Source organism: Anabas testudineus, chromosome 8 (assembly GCF_900324465.2).
Source record: "Anabas testudineus chromosome 8, fAnaTes1.2, whole genome shotgun sequence".
Lineage (NCBI taxonomy): Eukaryota > Metazoa > Chordata > Actinopteri > Anabantiformes > Anabantidae > Anabas > Anabas testudineus.
Window position 1 is genome coordinate 51805 of NC_046617.1, and position 22477 is coordinate 74281.

General features: G+C 39.8%; 1 protein-coding gene across 2 annotated transcripts in view; it reads right to left on the reverse strand.

Moving 5' to 3' along the window:
• The window catches only part of smg1 (SMG1 nonsense mediated mRNA decay associated PI3K related kinase), a 55706-nt gene extending 39071 nt beyond the window's left edge, over window positions 1–16635 (reverse strand). Inside the window, exons 1-14 of one of the 2 annotated variants that reach the window (XM_026351434.1) lie at window positions 16407–16635; window positions 13143–13291; window positions 11144–11296; window positions 10677–10813; window positions 10165–10223; window positions 9448–9658; window positions 9055–9180; window positions 8760–8832; window positions 8327–8424; window positions 7825–7998; window positions 7177–7398; window positions 6519–6620; window positions 4778–5065; window positions 4404–4534 (exon numbers count right to left, since the gene is read on the reverse strand). In XM_026351434.1, the coding sequence (XP_026207219.1) occupies window positions 4404–4534; window positions 4778–5065; window positions 6519–6620; window positions 7177–7398; window positions 7825–7998; window positions 8327–8424; window positions 8760–8832; window positions 9055–9180; window positions 9448–9658; window positions 10165–10223; window positions 10677–10813; window positions 11144–11296; window positions 13143–13291; window positions 16407–16483 (2000 nt within the window). In that variant the 5' untranslated portion in view covers window positions 16484–16635. Of the gene's footprint in view, window positions 1–4403; window positions 4535–4777; window positions 5066–6518; window positions 6621–7176; window positions 7399–7824; window positions 7999–8326; window positions 8425–8759; window positions 8833–9054; window positions 9181–9447; window positions 9662–10164; window positions 10224–10676; window positions 10814–11143; window positions 11297–13142; window positions 13292–16406 lie in introns of both variants that reach the window. The other variant, XM_026351425.1, reaches the window with a different exon arrangement.
• Between the last annotated feature and the right edge of the window lie 5842 nt (window positions 16636–22477).

The window sequence follows — 22477 nt, forward strand, 5'->3', positions numbered from 1 at the left end:
GCATCTCTGCTAAAGCTGCTCCCCCCGCGACCCGGTCCCGGATAAGCGGAAGAAAATGGATGGATGGATGGATGGGTTTAAGACCTTACAGAGTATAATTATACAAAAATGATATAAAAAAACCAACAATCCCATTTGAGCAAGCTTTAGGCAACAGTGGAGAGGAAAAACTCCCTTTAGAGGAAGAAACCTCTAGCAGAACCAGGCTCATAGTGGGCGGCCATTTGCTTCGACCGGTTGGGGTGAGTGGAAAGAGGAGAGAGAAAAGAACAGCAGGCAATAAAGACAACAACAAACAGCAAGAACATTGGGCAGGTCAACTTGATTCTGGAGATATACAGCTCCAGGCTGACGATACCTGCAGAAAAGTACAGAGAGAGGGAGACAGAGGGGAAAACACAACTACAGGAGAGAGAAGACACAAAGATAATGACATGCAATGGTGGCATTTGAATTGATATAGGAGAAAGGAGAGAAGAGAGGAGCTTAGTGTATCAGAAGAGTTCCCCCAGCAGACTAACCTATATCAGCATAACTAAGAGATGGTTCAGAGTCACCTGATCCATCTCTAACTATAAAATTTATAAAAAAAAGGAAAGTTTTAAGTCTAGTCTTAAATGTGGAGAGGGTGTCTGCCTCCAGAACCTGAACAAGGAGCTGGTTCCACAGGAGAGGAGCTACATTTGGAAACTCTAGGAACCACAAGTAAACCTGCAGTCTGAGAACATAGAGTTCTGCTTGGAAGATATGAAACTATGAGGTCTTTGACATAAGACGGAGCCTGATTATTAAGGAATTTAAGACTGTGGAGAAGAATTTTAAATTCAATTCTGGATTTTACAGGGAGCCAATGGAGAGAATCTAACGTTGGAGAAATATGATCTCTCTTGCCAATTCCAGTCAGAACTCTGGCTGCAGCATTTCGGATCAACTGTTTTTGATTTTTCCAGTTAGGATCAGGGAGGCTAAGAGTGAGGCTCTCAAATGAATTCAAACTATGAAGTTGATTAATAAACTTGAGTGGAAGATTGCTGCTACTCCTCCACCTGTGCTTCTAGGAACATGATAATTCACATGACTTGAGGGGTTTGACTCATTCAGACGGACATATTCATCCTGCTGCAGCCAGGTTTCAGACAGAGACAGAAGACAAAATAATTCTATTTGATGATCAATTATCAAATCATTCACTAACAGGGATGAGAGAGATCTGATATTTAACAGTCCACATTTGATTGTTTTGCGTTTGGAGACTGGATTGGTCACAAGCTACTATGATGTCGGTCCTGGCCTCAGCGGACGTCGGAAGCTGTTTCTTGGAGGTCTCGACTCAACGCTCGATAGTCAAGGAATGGAACAAGTCTGCCTGCAATAACTAACTGGACTCCATATTAACTTAAAAGACATTAACTGTTATACTGGACTGCCTGCTGCCTACACAGCATATAGTCACCCATATGAGGATGGGTTCCCTGTTGAGTCTGGTTTCTCTCAAGGTTTCTTCCTGTTGCCTTCTCAGGGAGTTTTTCCTTGCCACTGTCGCCCTCGGCTTGCTCATCAGGGACAATCTGATTATTATGATTCTTACACATTCACTGTTCATGTACTGTTCCTTGGTTGTGTAAAGCTGCTTTGTGACAATGTCAATTGTAAAAGTTACACACCGATTCCACATTAATTTTGGTGACTTCAGATTGGCGTAATCGGGCGTCATTAACTCCTGTGTGAATTATTATCTTACTATATTTACGTTTATCCTTAGACAGGAGTTTCAAATAGGACTCGACGTTGCCCGCTCTGGCCCTGGGAATACACTTGACCATGGCTGCTGGAGTCTCTAAATTCACGTTTCTCGCTATAGAGATGCCAATGATCAGAGTGGGTTTCTCTGAGTGGGGAAAATCTATCTGTGTCTAGGGTTATGCTTCCTACGAACCGACACCCAGCCGGACTGACTTCCCGGCTGCTCGGGAATTGCCGGGGGACAGCTAACGGGAGCGAGGCTAGCTGGCGCCGGTCTATTGGGACCTGACTCGCTGGCTTATTTTCCAAGGTGCGGAGCCGAGTATCCAGATCAGTCAGCCTCGCCCCCAATGCTGCAAACAAACTACATTTATTACAAATCCCCTTCTCTCTAAAGGAGGCCGAGGAGAAACTAAACACATGTCACACTGAGTAAGACAGAGCAGGAGAAGCAGAAGAGGGAGAAGCACCCATGGCTAACAGAAGGGCTAACAGACCTCAGAGTATTTAGAGTATTATGAACGGTCCTTAAGTAACACAGGTGTATGTTACGACTCTTACACCAGTAGTGCTGTTCAATAAAACTATGAATTTAGTTTTAAGTGGGGTAAAGTTAGCAGAACAAACACAGAGCAACTGAATAGCGAGTCAGAGTCAACATCAGGAAGTGATACATTGTCATTAATGACAGCTGTGATACAGACTGGTGATATTATCCCAAGTTACAAGACAAGACATTTTATAAACTTATGTATAGATAAATACAGGTCTATACAAGGATGGGGTTCAATATGACTTTTTCCTAATCTGAACACAGTTCACCTAATAATTCTGAGTTTAACCGAATTGTTTTGATTTTGCATGTTACTTGATAGAGGTTGGTTGTTCTATTACAAGTGACAGAATACAGCATACATTATGTATGAACACAGTGTTTGGTGTGAGTCCTGATAGTGATTTTGTTACAAATTGTTGATGTGATTTGCCCAGCGTTTTCTTCCTCACTTTCTCCCCCGATATGTAGGATGCATTTTAATACTTCAGACTGCAGCAGCTTCAGTCTCACAGTGCAGGAGCATGAAGTGAGGTGTATGCTGAGGGCAGTGAACCCCAGGAAGGCTGCGGGACTGGACGGTGTGACTGGGAAGGTCCTCAGGGAGTGCGCAAACCAGCTGGCTGGGGACTTCACCAACATTTTCAACTCGTCACTGTCTCAGTCCTATATCCCACCATGCCTGAAGTCAGCCACAATTGTCTCACTGCCTAAAAAGACCCCCATCAGCAGCCTCAATGACTACCGACCAGTAGCTCTGACACCTGTCATAATGAAGTGTTTTGAGAAACTGGTCCGACGTCACATCATGTCCTACCTCCCACCCACACTTGACCCACTACAGTTTGCATACAGAGCTAACAGATCGACAGAGGACGCCATCGTCACAGCGCTACACACCACCATTTCCCACCTGGAAACACAAGGGTGTTATGCTAGGCTGCTCTTTGTCGACTTTAGCTCTGCCTTTAATACAATACTACCAGACAGACTGTCAGAAAAATTGTTGGACATTGGACTTTCTCCCACCACTTGCTGCTGGATCAGAGACTTTCTCTCTGACAGAGTACAGAGAGTCAGAGTGGGTCCTCATCTCTCCACAGCCCTGAGTTTAAACACCGGTTCCCCACAAGGCTGTGTGCTGAGTCCTCTGCTGTACACCCTGTACACGTATGACTGTCAGCACACACCCAGACAATGTCGTCATTAAGTTTGCCGATGACAACTGTGGTGGGGCTTATCTCTGGCGGTGATGAGACGGCATACAGGGATGAGATCCAGAGGCTGGTGGGGTGGTGTGCAGACAACAATTTGGTCCTAAACACCGCAAAAACAAAAGAAGTGATCGTGGACTTCAGGAGGAAGAAGTCAGATCTGCAGTCCATTGTCATTAATGGGGAGACTGTGAAGAGGGCACCAAGTACCTTGGTGTGCACATAGATGAAGACCTCCAATGGAGCTCAAACACCGCAGAGGTAATGAAAAAGGCCCAACAGCGTCTTTGCTTCCTGAGGATCCTCAGGGATGAAGAGAGAGCTGCTGTTGCCTTCTACCGTTGCTCCATTGAGAGTGTGCCAACATACTGCATGTCCGTGTGGTTTTCAAGCTGCACCATGGCACACAAGAAGGTTCTACAAAGGGTCATAAACACTGCCCAAAGATCATTGGCTACCCTCTTCCCTCACTGAAGGACCTCTACAGCACACGCTGTCTTAGGAGGGCATGCAACATCCTGAAAGACTGCACACACCCAGGACACCGGGTGTTTAAATGGTTGTTATTATTATTATTATGTTGTTTTCTTCTGTCTCCTTGCACCAAGGTGGGACAGTTCGCAATTTCGTTGTACTGTTGTACCAAGTGTGACTGTACAATGACAATAAAGCTTTATCTTATCTTATCTAATAATATTCTGGAATACAAATAAAGTACTTTGGTCACCCATTACATTAGCATTATCCTTTTTACAGGATCATTAAAGCACAATCAGTCTATGGATAAAAGCTGCAAAAGGAAAACACTGAGATCACTTAGTTTACTAGGAGTGAACAACGATGCTATATTGGTCAGCAGGGTGTTGCTCACAGTATAGTATAGCATGTATTACCTGGTACAGTGGGAGTACAGGGTGTAGAGTACAGCATACTGGACTGCTGGGTAGTAGACAGCCAACTCAGAGTGAACAAGCATCAGATTGTGACTGAGAAGAGCAAAGACTGTCGGAGACAGTGCCCACATCTAAACGGACACAAAACAAAACACATGAACATACGTGACCAAATAAAACAGCAGTTAATATCAGGTCAGTGCAACGTTAACACATCCTGATACTGATTTACCATTCAAGCTTTTCACCAGGCAGCTATTGTCACATCAAAAAAACTTGTTTCCTGTATTTTTATTCATGGATGACTGGTTCAGATGACCAGTTACTTAACAGCTATGTCAACCTCTGTAGTACAGAGGAGCATAGTGACTCACCCCAATGAGAGAGTTCTTGGTGTTTCCGATGGTGGTGAGTGTGCTGAGGTTGAAGATAAGGGTGAACTGGGCTTTCTCCAGTGGTAGGGTGAGTGAGGAAAATACAGGGTGCTGGATGGTGGGGCAGAGGTCATTAGACACCAGGGTCCCACCGGGCTCCAGAGTTAGAGTCAGGCTGGAAAGGGCACATGCCATCTCACCCAGTACCATTTTGTAAGCTGCCTCCAGTGTTGGGATGTTTTTCAAGCTCAGCAGTGCCTGGTACACACCATGAACCGCTGACGTCACCTGTTGAGCAGATGCATACAGATATACACAACCATATATACCCCTGAGGACATCATAGAGTTGCATTTTAATATAATCAAACTTCACCCTAAATTTAACAGCAGCTCTCACCCTGTCCCAATCATCATTGAAGCTTTTGTCCTTTGCATTTACTTCAGTGTTATTTTGATCTGGTTTTTCTTTCCCTCTTTCATTATTGAGATGCCTTAGGTTGAATGGATGGAAATCTTAAAAGTCCTGGTAAAAAAAAAATCACTGATTTGCTACTAAATGCATTCAAATATCTTAAATAATAATTGCTAAATAGATGAAAATTCTGTAAAAAAAAAAAAAAAAAAAAAAAAAAAAAAAAAAAAAAAAAATTAAAAACTGTATTCATAATGTCCTGTTGTCAGGATTGTTTTCTAGGTGGGGTAGAAAAGAAGCTAACTGACACACTGTAGAGACACTGAACTGAAGCAAAGCCAGAACTTCCCATTTATAAGCTCACTGAGATTCCACATTAATAACTAATCTGTAGTCTTGAAAAGCAGACTTTTTCGCAACAGTTTATCATGTACGGTACAGTGTCATTACATAACAAACTTAACAGTACGTTTTTCGAAAATGATTGCTTATCTTTTTTTTTTCTTTTAAACAATACCTTATTGTTGTTTAGCCATTAAACTTTACAGTGTAAGATTGTGACGCTTACGGAATATCACTGTATATGAAATTATTCACAAACCCCAACAATCAATATACATTGTTTTATAGTGGCCATTTTAAATAAAAAAAACAAAAACATTCTCCATGAGCCTTATGTTTTCACAAGCTTTAACGTCATTGCTTGACAGTAGAGGCAAGAGTATGAGTTGACAAGTGCCTGGGAGCGCAGACATGTCTAAAATAACAGCAGGACAGAGACGACTGAACACTGCAGTCATTTTTTTTTTTAAGTTTACAACTAGAACATTTAAATTACAATTTGAGGAGATAGTGTTTGTGAGTTTCATGTATCTGGACGAAACCATGTCATGATGACGTTAGGTAAGGTTTCTGCTGCACTCAGGGGCTTCACTTAACATGCCCCAAGAATTTCAGAGTTTACTTTTTTTATTATTACAAAACTTTTATATACACTTGCACATTTTTTTATTTATTTAAATATGGCTGAGTGGTTGCAAACACATTTTCCTGTGGTGTCATAAACACATTTAGTACTGCTTTCAGTAATACTCTTGGCTGAATGGGAGTTAATACCTGGTAGGTTAAGGTAGCCTAGACATGCAGCGTTACTTGAATTAGTAACTATAATAATATTACAACTTTACTTATAATTAATGATATTAGTGTCACTGTCCAACTATGCTGGTCATAAAGTGTATCTTCTTTTTGCTGGTACACAAACTGTTTGATACACTTGCATATTCTTTAACACAAACATTTTTTTACTAAAGCAACTGACACACACCTCTTTCTCTCGATGGAAGCGCAGCTTCAGGAGCTGGGAGTCAGGTGCCAACAATTTTTCAACAAAGAAAGCAGGCAGCTTCGTGTTAATCCGGTCCACAATCTGAAAGTAAGTGCACAGTCCACAGAGACATCGACACAATGTTACAGAAAAGTATCCAACAGATCTAGAAAGTTCTAATTGAACATTTCAGTTCTAATCTGTCAAGCTAAAACATCTATAGCCAGACAGGATTTCGCTTCATCATCACACATGAATTCATACATCTTAAGGTAAAAGGTTGAACTAAACAAAAACAAAACAAACGAACAACATTACAAAAAACAAAACTGTGCTACAGTCAACAAAGTTAAATACTATTTGAAACAACGTAAGGAAACAGCCCAGTGCCAGATAACAAAGATGGTATTTATAGAATTGGTTTGTGCGGCTGGATAGTGTAGTGGTGAAATTGCCTTCCAAGCAGAGTCTGTGGTTCAAATCCCAATTATGGCCTACCTCCAGCAGGGGGTCCTTAGACAAGACCCCCTTACGCCTACCCTGCCTTTTTACCGTCTACCTCACTTGTAAGTTGCTTTGTCTGCCAAATAGCTAAATGTGGTACAAATTGGTATTGGAAGTGATACAAACTGTGACCAAACTCTAAAAGTGAATGTACCAGAGTCAGAAGACTGAGCACTGCCAGGTTGTAATCAGTGCCACACGCCTGGCAGCAGTCCAGCTGGTCAAGGCCATAGGCTAGGACAGCCTCCATCAGTTGACCACAGGGCTCCACACTAGCCAGCAACACACCCACACACTCATTCCCTGCTGTGAGAACTGCCTCAGAAAACTGGACTTGCTTTGCCGTAGTCACACAGACCAGAACCCGGTTAAGAACCTTAGGGGAAAAAACAAAATTAAAAACATAAAAGACAAGATATTTACATTTTATTTATGCATTAAAAATAAAAAAAGAAAACTGACCAATATGTACTTATTTTTAATAAAGCAAATTTTCACAAAAGAATGTTATATATTTTTTTATTTAATTGACATTACTTTGTAGAAACCCATTTCCACTTAGTTAATGAGGTATTTTTCTAAAAAAAATGTTAGTCAAAGTTTACTTGACCATGATTATAATCACATGTCAATGAATATCTGTTTGACAGTGTAGTACTACTGTTCTAGAACTTCTGATGATGTATGCAAATATCTTAACCTGCACCTTATGTCTAACTGCTTTTGTATTTATCGTTTTTCAATTTATTATTACTGGTGCTGTGTTTATTCCTTATACATATTATGCAAGAGTGGCTCTTACATCTGTGACGTAGACTTCAGTGATCGGTGGTCCCCTGAAAGGGCTAAATCGCTCTCCGATGCTGCGGACCACTGTACTGAAAACCCTTAGCAAAGCCGCCAGCTTAGGCAGTGACACCGAGGGAGGAGGGATGTCTTCATCAAGTACCTCACCTGACACCACGTGGCTTAGATCCTAAAAAGTGCATAGACTGAATCAAGTCTTTACCAAATCAGTCAATACTTCTTGAGTAAGTGGAGTATATACAGATGCATTTATCATTCTGAGAAACAAACACGGTTTTAATAGTCTTAATGACAAAGACTGGATTTCCACTGCATACCTCCGAGTTTCTTCTAAATGCAGACAGTATAGAAAAAGTTCATATTAATCAACCATTTGTGGAAATACACAATTTGGTGTTCCACGATGTGAAATATCAATCAATATGTATATTTTTGATAGAAGTGTAATTCTTGAGGAGTCCAACAGGCATGCCCAAAAGCCACTGTGACTAATTCACCTCTGCATATGCCTCCATATCCTCTAAGAACTGTCCCAGCAATGTGGTGGAGAAGGTCAGGTCTGCCACCCAGAACTGCTCTAGACTCTGTAACCAGCCTAAAAAGAGAGAAGAGAGAGAACAAAGTGGCTGATAGAGAAGCAATGGATTTTCATTAAGCTTTTACACTTGTCCATACAGAAGGTGAAAGATGTATTCAGGTACATTAAAGTCAACCATGTTTTTGTAGGATAACACAAAGTCAGTAGTAATGTTTTAAAGTACATGTCATTACACAGGCTATGTAGCCAATACTTAATTCAATGATTTAATCATGGCACAGGCAGGTAAGGCATTTGCGATATACACATTTGTCAGTGACCAAATTTCATGTTTGCAAACAGACCACTTTGAAAATTGACCAGTGCAGATAGATATAGGAAATTCAACTGACCTGAGACCTGCTGAGTGAGTGACTGCTTCTGTGTGTGGTCAATGTGCCAGCCCACCAGGATGTCTACTGTGTCCTGTGGAAGACACAAGCAGAGAAAAGATATGCAATGAACACTAGGCAAGTTCTGGTCATACTGCAATTAAGCCATTGACTGGAGGCCTGTTTAATGCATCACAATTATTTTTAATGAGAGACATGGCAGTATTTGCCATTTTATTTCAAACTGCAAAAACATGCAACTGTCCTGAGACGTCCATAGTTTTGCCAGTATGCAGCAACATCAATCAACACTCACCCTGAAGTTGGTGCTGAAGACATGTGGGTAGCAGCGAGCCACCTGAAGAATACACTTGACACTTTGGCAAAGCAGCTCTGGTGTGTCCACATTCTCCAAGATGGACTGCAGGTTGCTCATCACCAGCTGAGACACAAAACTAGGCTTGGAGCATTAAATATTCACAGTACTTTATTTAACAACTAGATAGACTAGCTTTCAGAACTCAACCTCACAGTGTGTGTAATATCTTCTGTTAACAAGAAAACACTAACAGGTCTGGCATAAAGCTAGATGTGAAGTCTCATGTTGGTTCCATCTACAAATAATTGGCCAAAAATGCTAGGTACAATATAGGTACAAAACCCAGTGTGGAGAGGTACAGAGATCACTGAAGTTTCTATGTGTAGTTACCTGCATCACGTGAGAGAATGCCTTCCTCTCTCCAGCAGCCTCCAAAGCACGTTGTGCTGCCACCAGGTACAACAGCTTCACCTCATCACGAACACTTGTAGTGAATTTGAGAAAGAGCCACTTGAAGATTCGCTCAGCCTCGTAGCTTAGCACGGTGCAGAGGACTCCCAGGCAGGCTGCTGCATCCTGACGCAGCTCCCACAGCAGCTTACTGCTACACATGCAAACAAAACCGGTGAGGAGATGATGTTATAGGGAATAAGTCACAATTTAAAAATGTGCATTATAGGTTATGGTAACAGACTCATATCATGATTCTGAGCCAGGTTTCGAAAGATTTGTCACATCTTGTAAAGATGCATCTTTTTGCATCGCTTTGTCACAACTTGAGAGCATTTACCTTTTTCACTCGGTGGAAAAACTACAGTACAAACACACAGTAACCACTATGTTGCAAATATTGGCAAGCAGTTACATTACGATCTTTACTTTAAATGTAATATACACCTCAGAAGCAAAAATCATTAATATGACAGCACTTCACTTTATTAAAAAAGAAAACAAAAATCACCTTTTCATCCAGAGATTTCAGTTTTCTGAATTGATATGAATTTTTCTGTCCTGGACAGTTGACCAGCTAGTTACTGGTAGCTAGTAACTACTTGTGTAAACGAGTCAAGAGCCCAGTTAATGTCGAGCAAACAGCTTCCCTCTTACCTCTCATTCAAAATGTCGTTCAAGGTGCTGAGGATGGTATCCAACTGTTTGACCAGCGTCTGTGTAAGAGAATATGCAATGTTTCATTTTTTTAGCTGAAAGCATCCATTTCAGATTTAAGTGTTGACTTACAACAAACATTTTCCAACATTTTGTGACAATTCAGTGGGACAAAAATATTGAAAGCAAAATTTCAGATTATTTGAACCGGATTAATTTCCTATTTTCAGCAAAATGAGGAGTCATGCTAAATAACCGATATGGCAGATCAACAGACAACGTGCAACCAAAGACAAAAATTAAGGCATTCAGTTGATTGGCAGAAAGTAAACAGCACACAGAGCCCAAGTGTTATTTCATACACATTCACTGTTCATGTAAACTTCCATAGTTTCTTTGGTTGTGTAAAGCTGCTTTGTGACAATGACAATTGTTAAAAGCGCTATTCAAATAAAATTGAATTAAATTGAATTGAATTGATGTGAATTATTTCAACAGAAGAGCTGACTAACTGCTTTGCTCTCTCCGTGGGTGATGAATTCCTTCAGCTGTTTGAGGGTGGCCAGCCTGCGGTCGCGATCATCCTCTCTGGAGACTCTGCGCAAGAGGTTGGCCAGTCGAGACTCCTCTGAGTGAGCCACCCCTCTGTCTGCAAGAACAATATTGCATGTTGTTAACAACATGTCAGCCTTCTTGTGTGGGTTCAAATGCTTATCATCAGTTGTGTTTAGCACCACATAAATATATTTCCTGACATTAGAAAATATACTGTATTTAAAATAGGAATCAACCACAACTTTAGCATTACTACATCCAATTCTGAAGAAGAATCATTTAGTGGGGTAAAGCTGTTTCCTCAACCACCCAAAAGATCTCTGGCTCTAAACTTAATTTAGCTGCTTGAGCTGTTGCACTGCTGTTGTGTTAACATCCTCTGCTCTGATTGGACTGCGGATTCCAGATTTGTTTGACAGCTTACCCTGTGATTTCCTCATGTCCCTTGAAGCTAAAGCACGGTTTCCATGCTGAAAAGTAGTCAAATTCGTTGTCACGTCATTGGGTCTCAACTCTTGCCCCAGCGACTTCCAACCAAGCGTAGTATCACAGACGTCTTGACCAGCTTCATATCCACCTATGGGAATCAAAGCATTTAGAAATAAACCAACTTATTCCAAACAAACACTAGGCTAGCACAACAAAGCAAACAGGACACACCTATGTGCAAGTTTGAAATTTGTATTAAAATTTAACCAAGATGTACAAGCATGTGATGGCAATTCATGGCCCCACATCTGATTACACCCAACACCCAAATCTCATACAAATCAACCTCACATCAGGAACTGCTGTGTAACATTTCTGTTACACCTGCACAGAGTTTAAAGTGAACAACAACAGAAAAACCTACAGGCTATAGCAGCTTTAAGTTACATACAGAGACATTAGATGCACATTAAGCATTATTCTGACTTCTGGAGAACATGAACCCATATCTCAATTATTTTGTATCCACAAAGAAGTTTTAATTGATTTAGTAAACCAGGCCATATAAGGGTCAATGTCAATGTAAAAACACTGCTCATGTGCAGGGAAAGAGATAAAAATGTACAACCACAACCTAACAACGTCTACAGACTACTTAAGAGTGGTTTCTCATTTAACAAATTATAAAATGGCAGATTATTCTATTAAATAATAGTCTACTTAAGATCAAAATGAATCTACTCATCCACAATGTCTCCCTGTCCCTGGTCTGCTCTTCAATGTCTGGTATGCTCTACCATTTTCTGCACAACCCTTCAGGTCAGCACCATAACTTATAAATAATAGAATAAGATGAAACTCTGACTGGTTAGAAGGGCTAGCTTTTCTAACCTAACTTTTACAAGTGCCAAACTTTTGGAAGTTTATATCTCTGCACTGTTGCCAGAGTGTGAATCTGACATCTGACTTCACAGAAGATGTTGAAAACAATCCTCTAAGATATTACAAGATTTAACAACAACAATAGCAGCGGCAGCAACAAAAAGGTCACTCTGTAAAACCACTGTAAAATGATAGTGGACTGTAGTTCTAACAATTTGTAGCGTAAGCAATATGTGCTGAATAAAGAGATTACATTCTAAAAATAATTTAAATCACAACGCAAAACACCAACAGGCACTAAAGGTAGTCTATTAATCAAACTATAGCAGCAGAGTATCCACAGGCTAACAAAACTGGCAAGCATGGTAGCTCTCAAGCACGCTCTTCTGCCTCAAGACTTAGTTCAGCAGCATTTGCTTTTACCTTCTAGCATCTCTAGGAAGTATATGTTGTACATTTTCACTTCATTTGACTTTAGAGGGTTAACTTTTTTTCAGTTGCCTAAAGCTAAATACAGTTAATATGATCAACTGAATTCTTAACTATGACCTTCAAACCATTTTCAGACATAGAATATGTAATATTGCTGCTTTTGTCAATCTGTTAAAATGACAGCTTTGTGTCACTTAGAGCCACAGTATGTCCTTTATATTTATCATAACTGCAAGATCATTTTAGCCACTTCATGCACAGGCAACAACAATATAATGGGTTTTAACATCAATCCTCATCTCAAAACATTAACAGACTGATGGCCTGATCTGGATTTTCAGTCCAATAAATGAAATGATGCATGTCGTCTGCAGAGGTCAGAAATGCAGATCAAGCTTTAAATTGTTGCGACTTTGGTTAAAATACCAGTCTCAATAGACTGATGAGTGAATGTTAGTTGTTTCTACTGTCAAGGCAACACAAGTTCGTTTTATTTATACAGCAGTATTATCATAAAAAAGTGGCTCTCCACAGAGAAAAAACATCTTGTCAAATGTCAAATTTAACAATAATATTAACAGATTAAGACTTCAGGATACACTGTAATATTGGTTGTGAAACAGGATTAACATGTATTAGGAAATTTAACTTGACCATAACATGGCAAAAGGGAGACTCACCCTCTTCCTGGTGTGTATCTGCAACAATGTAGGCATCGCTGGGCACTGCTGGCTGTTCAGGGCTGCTGGAAGGCAACACGTCATACAATGCTCCTGAACCAAGGTCTGTGGAGTTTACCCCGTCTTGGCTAGATGACACACTGTCAACTCTGAACACGAACACGAACACGAACACACACACGAACACACACACACACACACACACACACACACACACACACACACACACACACACACACACACACACACACACACACAGTAACTGAAGTTACTGCATAATAGTAATAATTTACTTCGACAGTTATTCCTTACAATTTTATAAATTATTGATCCTTAATTCAAGTTTGACACAACAGTTTGCACTGAAAGGTGACCATTTAATTTATTATTTCCATTTAAATATGGAACTTGAATATAGAATTTCCATATTTTTTTTCTGATAACTACCATTTTGCACAAATCGGAAAGTGTTCTGTAACTAAGAACTACTACTGGCTAGAAGTTTAGGTACTCTAGAAATCTAAGCACTCCATTATGCTGCTAATAAACATTTTTTGAAGGTGGAAGACATATTTTACATTAGAAGGTTAAACTATAAACCTGTGTGAACATTTTCACTCATGAAAACAGAGTTCACAACGTCCTCCATTCTCAGTGGATTGTATGGTAGCACAGAAACAATACCTCAACACAACTACATCAGGAGGATGGGAGAAAATGTGGATATACAGTACATGACTTGTAGTTCCCTTTATACACCGAGTTCCTAAATATTGAAACAGTAAGACCAGTTCTTTTGTTTTTGCTGTAGGTTGAAAACATTTGAGTTATATAAGAAAATATGAATATGAGACAAAATATCAACATTTCAGCTTTCATTTCCAGGTATTTAGGTCTGGATCCAATACACAAGATGGCACCTTTTGCTTGAACCCAACTATTTTTCATGTGACAGGTGTAGTGTTGCCCAGCTTTGTCCTATTACATTGATTATTTAAACAATAATTAGCATTGAATTTCTACACTCATTTTCAGATTTGAGCCTCTAAAATTCCAGGACAAAGTTTCATAGACAGAGAAGACAAACCTTTAGCACAGTGATGGAAAAGCTGTAAAACACAGTGGAGGTAATGCCATGGCTTGGGCTGCATGGCTTCTTCTGGGAAAGGCTCATTAATCTTCACTGATTATGTAAAACATGATGGCAGCAGCAAAATAATGTCAGAAGTCTCTAAAAACATTTGGCTGCAATTTAAAGAAATGTGCAAGCAAACAAAAAAACATTTGGCTGCAATTTAAAGAAATGTGCAAGCAAACTGATCCTTCATGATGCAGCAAGGGAATAACCCAAAACACAATGTCAAGACAAAGGAGGTAATCAGGGGAAGGAAGTGGATGGTTTTAGACAGACAAGTCAATGCTGCAGTGAAAGCCTGGAAAAGCATCACAAATGAAGAATGCAAAAGTCTGGCAATGTTAATGGGCAACTTGCTTGAAGCAGTTATTGCAAGTAGGATATGCAACTAAATAATAAGTCATATTCACTTTAATCTATTTTAAGGCTACACATTCCAATACTTTTGGTTACATGGAAAATGGGTTGGGTTCAAACAAAAGGTGCTACCTTCTAAATTGTGTATCAGATCCAGAAGTGCTGATCTTTTGATGTCTAATTCAAATGTTTTCAGTCTTCTCTTTCAACAAAAATAAAGCAACTGGCCTCACTTTTTCAATACTTTTGGAGGGGATTGTATTTGTATTTGTATTTTACAGCCACCAGAGCAATATCACCTGAATGCTGTCATGCAGATGAATGCAATAATAAAAAATAAAGCAACACTTTGCACATTGATTGGTGTGGGCAGTGAACGGTGCATACAGCGAAACCTCTGCTCCAATGCAAAGCATTCAGTGACTACTACAACTAGCTAACAAGAAGAGTTTCAGGTTTAAACTCCTTTAGTTTGAGTGGATGCACATCTATCCAGAATTTTAGCAGAAGCATGAATTAAATACTTTATGCAAGTACAAATCAAACTGAAGTCATTAGTTGCACATGGACACAGCTGTCCATGTGCAACTAATGAACTAAGTTCTGTTGAACTAACTGTTTTAGCATTCTTGCTATGCATTCTTTGGACATTGTGGGGGATCTTCTTGTGTTGAATCCACTTTCACTTTGGCCTAGCTAGCAAGTATTTGCAGCAATGAATTGAATTCAAATAGGGGATGACCCTGCATCCCCTATTTGCTTTCTTATGATTTGTAACACATTACAATAAAATTTCTTTGGCAATATGTGTACTACGAACAATCTCAAATATTTAAAGAGTTTCTACTAGTACGATTTTGAGAAAGGGAACCGATTTGAGAGACAGGGCTCAAATATGTCACTCACATAAGACACAATAAGGCTCTTAACAATACCACTAACATTGTTCGTCATATTACCAAACAAATATGTTTCTTTTGAAGCATATTTCATTTGAACATAGGACAACTGCCCAATTACAAATCAAGACATGCTGATACAAATGTCATCTCGTGAGGTATCGCAACGTTAACAAATGTGGTGCCAACTCAAGAATAAGGATATGCAAAAATAATTACTGTATTGACTTTTGCAGTCATTTATTATTAGCCTATATTTAGACCAACGTCCTCCACTACTCTGTAAACATTTTAAAAATATATCCGGAAGTAATTTGGGAAGTTAATAACCTTACAGAAGGGTGGCGTCTTCTCTGTGCTAGTTGGCTACAGTTAGCAAGCGCGAACAGTACCGTAACCTAGCTAGTAGCTAAAGCTAACTAGCTAGCCCTAATGTTAAACACCGCAGCCCACATTCCGCTAGATATGCCGTTTGGTTGACTCAAAATCACTCTCATGGTTCATCATTTGGACAATCACTGTCGTTCTGCAAGTGTGTTTTTTCAACGCTTGAAGCCATTAGCGTTAACTGAGAGAGCAGCAGGCTGGCATTCCAAACAAACTGAGCTAATGCTAACGCTGACTGTAGCGCCGGGTTTATCAGTCCGCGAGTCGGGCTCTTCAACGGTAAAGCCCTTGGCTTGGTGGATAGTAGTTACGTGACACGCCATGACAAGATGACGGGTTAAAGACAATCCATTTAGTTAATTTAATGGCATTTAGCGTAATGATAAAGAGACACATCAGGCATTCCCCTTCCATGTGGCCACAACTTACAGGCCCCAAGAGTCACCGATTTATTGTAATGAGTCTCCCGTGTAGCCGAATACCAACCTGGGCTGCCAGTCATTCCAGTGTGGCTGCAGTTTGTGGGCGCTGCTGAGCCGAGACCCTGAGGCTTTGCGGCTCATTACCTTTTACAGAGCTGCATGACCCGCTGGCAGCGGTAATCGTGTCCCTCCTCAGGATTACTTTTCACTGTAAGGTTTTGTCAAGTCTTACAAGTAAGTTAGCAATTCGTCGTTAAAGCTAGCTTACGGTAGTGATTCTTCTTCTGTGACATTTGAGAAGCTTGACGTTGCAGTACTGCCATCTTCTGGAGTTACTTACTCCTGCAGTATCCGCTTTGTCAGATGTTTTGTTTTTTTGTGACTTTTGAAACCAGATTTATCAAAAACCTACATTTCGGCATAAAACGTAAGGAGTACAACAAGAATAATCACGTTTTCTTAATTAAGAATAACGGTAAATCAAACGTGTAGCACAAATAATATGAACTTTTTAAATCTACGTTTTTCAAACAATATAATTAATCAAATGGATTAGCTATTTCTACTCCAAATACACGTGTGATCAATAATGTAACTGATGGTAGGTAGGAGAAAGTCACATGGTCGGTTAGTAAACCATTTTATTGTTCATTTACAAACATTTAATGCATAATAAATTGTACAGTTGAACAGTAATCAAACTGTGATGCATTGAATGTCATGTGTTAGACAGACTGTGCAAGTAGCTTGAATTTATTCTTCCATAAGTTTATTTTGGGTTCAATGTTCTTCCCCATATATCACACTGAGTTTATTGTAGCAATTAATTAAACTAAACTATCAACATGTCTTTTAGATCCCATCCGGACTAGACTCCTCAAAGATGTCTTACCAGCACATCCATATTAGATCAGATCCATCTATCTTTACAAATAGGCTACGTACCACTGGCTTTTAAGGTTGCTGTAGTCAAACCTCTACTCAAAAAGACTACTCTGGACTCAGGGGTTTTAGCAAATTATAGACTAATATCTAATCTCTAAAATTCTTGAAAAGGTCGTTTCAAAGCAATTATGTGTTCACTTGTGCAAGAATAACTTGTATGAAGATTTCCAGTCAGGATTTAGAGTACATCATAGTACAGAAACAGCACTGGTAGAGGTCACTAATGATCTATTCTCTTAGCGTCAGACAGCGGAGTTCTCCCAATGCTTGTCTTGTTAGTTCTTAGTGCTGCATTCGACACTATGATAAACATCACAGTTAAGTGGTGCAATAATACTGCATATTTTTAGACTGAAGCCAGCTATTAATTAAAGCCAGAAGTCTTGTACAGAATCACAGTGAAGAAAAAAATGTCCTACAGTCTCTATGTCCCTTGCAGAGTTAGTCGGTTATACTGACCAGTCTGACAAGTCTCATCTCTTACAGTGGCACTTTACTCAGACTAATTACCATTTTTATGTTTCCATTATATTTTACTATGCTTTGTGAAACTTACATTTGTAGATAATGCCCCTTTTTGTACATTTTGTAAAGCTGAATCTTATTTTCTTTTTTCTTCCTTTGAGTATTCCTGTGGAATATGTTCTCTGTTTGGTTGATTAGGGTAATATGTTGAAAGTATTTTTCAAGTCAAGTCAAGTCAAGAAGGTTTATTGTCATTCCAACCACATATAGCTGAAGCAGTACATAGTGAAATGAGACGTTTCTCCAGAACCATCGTGCTACATAAGACAGTAACAAGACAGAACATGGAGCTGAGGACTGCTAAGTAGTCCTAGCCACATAAAGTGCATCCTGTGCAACCTAGTGCAACAGTGCAAGAACACAAAAAGAAAGTGCAGACAGACATCTGAAGACAGTGCAAAAAACAGAACACAAAACACAAAAACAGCAGCGACCAGTAGCTGAAATGTTCAATGTACGTCTGATGTACTGTAAAAACGATGTTTTAAACAATTAAACTAATTAGTAAATTGTTTGCTTATAAAATTCACATTTTTCATATAAAGTGGCGTCACTGTAGACCTTTTGTCTTTCAACCCTCCTGGTGAAGCCTGATAAATGAAGAAAATGCCTTAAGGCCATAAACCTTGCATGTGGCTCCAACACATTGAAGTAAGCCTAAGCTAACCGCCGGACTCAGACATCATTCACTGCTTTGCCTGTCAAAGTTGCGCATAACCTTGTTAAGGACACATCAATTGTTATGGTCTCCAAAACAGAAACTGACATGAACTAAAACATAGCACCACATCTAGGAACCAGGACAGAGGTAGTTTTACAGTGTAGGCATGTATGTCTGCCAAAAGAATTTGGGTTTTTTGATTTTATTGATAAAGGGACTGTTTGCAAAAGCAGTCCTCATTGGACAGTACTTCACAGAAAGACAATTCCCTGAATCATACTGTGAGCAACACAAGACTTTTTGAGACACAATTCGGTGTTCTAAAATGGACCGTTATTGGTATCTGAATCCAATTGAGCTGCACTTCACAATTCAGAAAAAAGTTGAATGTGGGCCTGGCACAGCATCACTTGAGTGGAAACCCAGAATTTGAGGATGTCTATGGGTTTCAGTCTTCTTGCTGCTAAGGGTTTGCTACCAAAACCTACAATTTAAATTATGATTTTGTCCAAATATTTCTGAGCCTGTGATATAAAAGTGACTGTAAAAACACATCTTGTATGTTTAAAGTGTTTTGACTGAAAATTGTGTCACTGAATATACACAGACATAAGTGTGAGTTACGTGAAGCTCCTGCTAAGCTGTCACCCACAAACTTGGTGTCATTAGAGCTTCTGCAGTCAGGAATGCCAAGATGAGTCCCAAATGAAATATAGAGGGATGTTGGAAAAAGACCTGTATTGACTGGAAGCTGAGTCTATGCCCAAGGTTTTAAGTTTATCAAGCTTTTTATGGATCAATTTCATCAACTAAAGTAATTTGACCTTTACACACCATACAAAACAATTGATAGCAAAGGGGCAAATGAAATAATACTATACTTTGAAACACCCCTGGAACAATTGAACATCATCAAAATTTTATCAACCAAACACTTTAAATTCCAAAACTTAGTAACACATAACAGAGTGAACATATGTTTCATTATGATGCATTAGCTTTACATTTAATAATTTGGCAGATGTTTTTATCCGAAGCGACTTACAAGTGAGGTACAAGGCAAAATATCTATGCCAAGGAGAAAAACGTTAAAGTAAAGTGCTCTAGGAAGATTTTTTTAAAAGATTGTAGAAAAAGTTGAGGAATAGTTCTGTTTCAGCAGGTTTTTTAAAATTGGAAGCAAGCTTGCTGAGCATGCAGAGGTGGGTAGGTCGTTCCATCATTGTGCAACCACTGAGCTGAAGAATTTAGCCCGGGATCTTTTGAGGTGAGGTGAAGGGACCACAAGTCCTTGTTCGCTGGCAGAGCACAGTGGATGGGAGGGATTGTCAACATGGATGAGGGAGTTCAGGCAGGCAGATGCTGTTAAGTCAACCACTTTGTAGGCAAGGGTTGGGGCTTTGAACCTGGTGCAGGCAGCTAGAGGATGCTTGAAGACCATGCAAAAACTGCGTAAAGCTGATACAGAGATTGACATTAACAAAACAAAAAAAAAGAAAGCACAACTGTACATGAAATAACTTGAAACTGATAAAAGAAAAAAGAGAAAAAATACTTTGCTTTTAATTTTTGAGTCAACTGTATATTTTAAGTCAAACAACTAATACAATAAATGATGGAACCCTAAACCGAATATTTTGTTGCACAACCTTTGACAAACAACTGATTTCTGCAGCTTTTAGTGAGACGCAATAGGTAGTTTGCAAATCTTTCTAACTATCTCACATTTAAAGGGTACCTTCTCCAGGCTGAACCTTTTTCAAAATTTTAATAGGATTCAGAGTTTCTGTCTTTTGGGTCATTATCTGGTTAAGACATAGCTTAGGCAGTAGTTTTTCTCCAGAATTTCATGATAATTTTTGTTCCCTAAAGAGATACAAAGCACCCAGCTCCACATGCAACAAAACAGTGCCAGAACATCCAACCAATCCAACAACAACCAAGCCTTTGTCTGTCTGCTATGCAGCTGACCTGACTCACCGGGGGCAACTAGGGGTTCAGTATCTTGCCCAAGGACACTCTGGCATGTGACGTGGCAGCTGGGAATCGAACCACCAATCCTGCGATATATATATATATATATATATATATATATATATATATACAGTGAGGGAAAGAATTATTTGAACCCCAGCTGATTTTGTAAGTTTGCCCACTAACAAAGAAATGATCAGTCTATAATTTCAATGGTAGGTGTATTTGAACAGTGAGACACAACAATGACAAAAAAAATCCAGAAAAATGCGTTTCAAAAAGAGTTATAAATTAATTTGCATTTCCACGAAGGAAAGAAGTATTTGATCCCTTCGAAAAACGGGCTTTAGTACTTGGTGGCAAAACCTTTGTTGGCAATCACAGAGGTCAGCCGTTTCTTGTAGTTGGCCACAAGGTTTGCACACATCTCAGGGGGGATTTTGGCCCACTCCTCTTTGCAGATCCTCTCCAATGTTTGGCAACTCGAACCTTCAGCTCCCTCCACAGATTTTCTATGGGATTAAGGTCTGGAGACTGACTAGGCCACTCCATGACCTTAATATGCTTCTTCTTGAGCCAGTGATTTGTTGCCTTAGCCGTGTGTTTTGGATCATTGTCATGCTGGAGTACCCAACCACGACCCTTTTCAATGCCCTGACTGAGGGAAGGAGGTTCTCACCCAACATTTGACGGTACATGGCCCCATCCATCCTCCCTTTGATGCGGTGCAATTGTCCTGTCCCCTTGGCAGAAAAACACCCCCAAAGCATAATGTTTCCACCTCCATATTTGACAGTGGGGATGGTGTTTTTGGAGTCATAGGCAGCCTTCCTCCTCCTCCAAACACAGCGAGTTGAGTTGATGCCAAAGAGCTCGATTTTGGTCTTATCTGACCACAACACTTTCACCCAGTCTTCCTCTGAATCAGTCAGATGTTCAGTGGCAAACTTCAAACGGGCCTGTAGATGGGCTTTCTTGAGCAGGGGGACCTTGCGGGCACAGCAGGATTTCAGTCCTTCATGGCGTAGTGTGTTACCAACTGTTTTTTTGGTGACTATGGTCCCAGCTGCCTTGAGATCATTGACAAGTTCCTCCCGAGTGGTTCTTGGCTAATTCCTCACCGTTCTCATTATCATTGAAACTCCACGAGGTGAGATCTTGCATGGAGCTCCAGACCAAGGGAGATTGGCAGTTAATTTATGTTTCTTCCATTTGCGAATAATTGCACCAACTGTTGTCACCTTCCCACCCAGCTGCTTGGCGATGGTCTTGTAGCCCATTCCAGCCTTGTGTAGGTCCACAATCTTGTCCCTGACATCCTTGGAAAGCTCTTTGGTCTTGGCCATGGTGAAGAGTTTGGAATCTGGATTGATTGATTGCTTCTGTGGACAAGTCTCTTTTATACAGGTAACGAGCTGAGAGGGCTGCCAATGTCAGCTCGTTACCTGTATAAGATCCACCTGGGAGCTAGAGATCTTGCTGACGGATAGGGGCTCAAATACTTATTTCCTTCATGGAAATGCAAATTAATTTATAACTCTTTTTGAAACGCATTTTTCTGGATTTTTTTTGTCATTGTTGTGTCTCACTGTTCAAATAAACCTACCATTGAAATTATAGCCTGATCATTTCTTTGTTAGTGGGCAAACTTACAAAATCAGCTGGGGTTCAAATAATTTTTTCCCTCACTGTATATATATATATATATATATATATATATATATATATATATATATATATTTTTTTTTTTTTTTTAAACAGTGGAGTCCTCCACTGAGTCCACTGTTGCTCAAAAAGCAAACAGAAACAGCTAAAACTTTAGGTAACCAACAATTGGTACATTACTTAAAAGAAAGAAAGCACTGAGCACAGCTTAACATTACCAGATATATCAAAACAATCAAGAGACACCTTTATGTAAATACAAAGAGTTTACAAAAAAGTGCAAAGCACTGGTAACATTCAAGAACAGGAAAAGCCACATTAGCCAGAAAACACCTAGAAAAGCGCCCTGAGTATTCCATTCAATT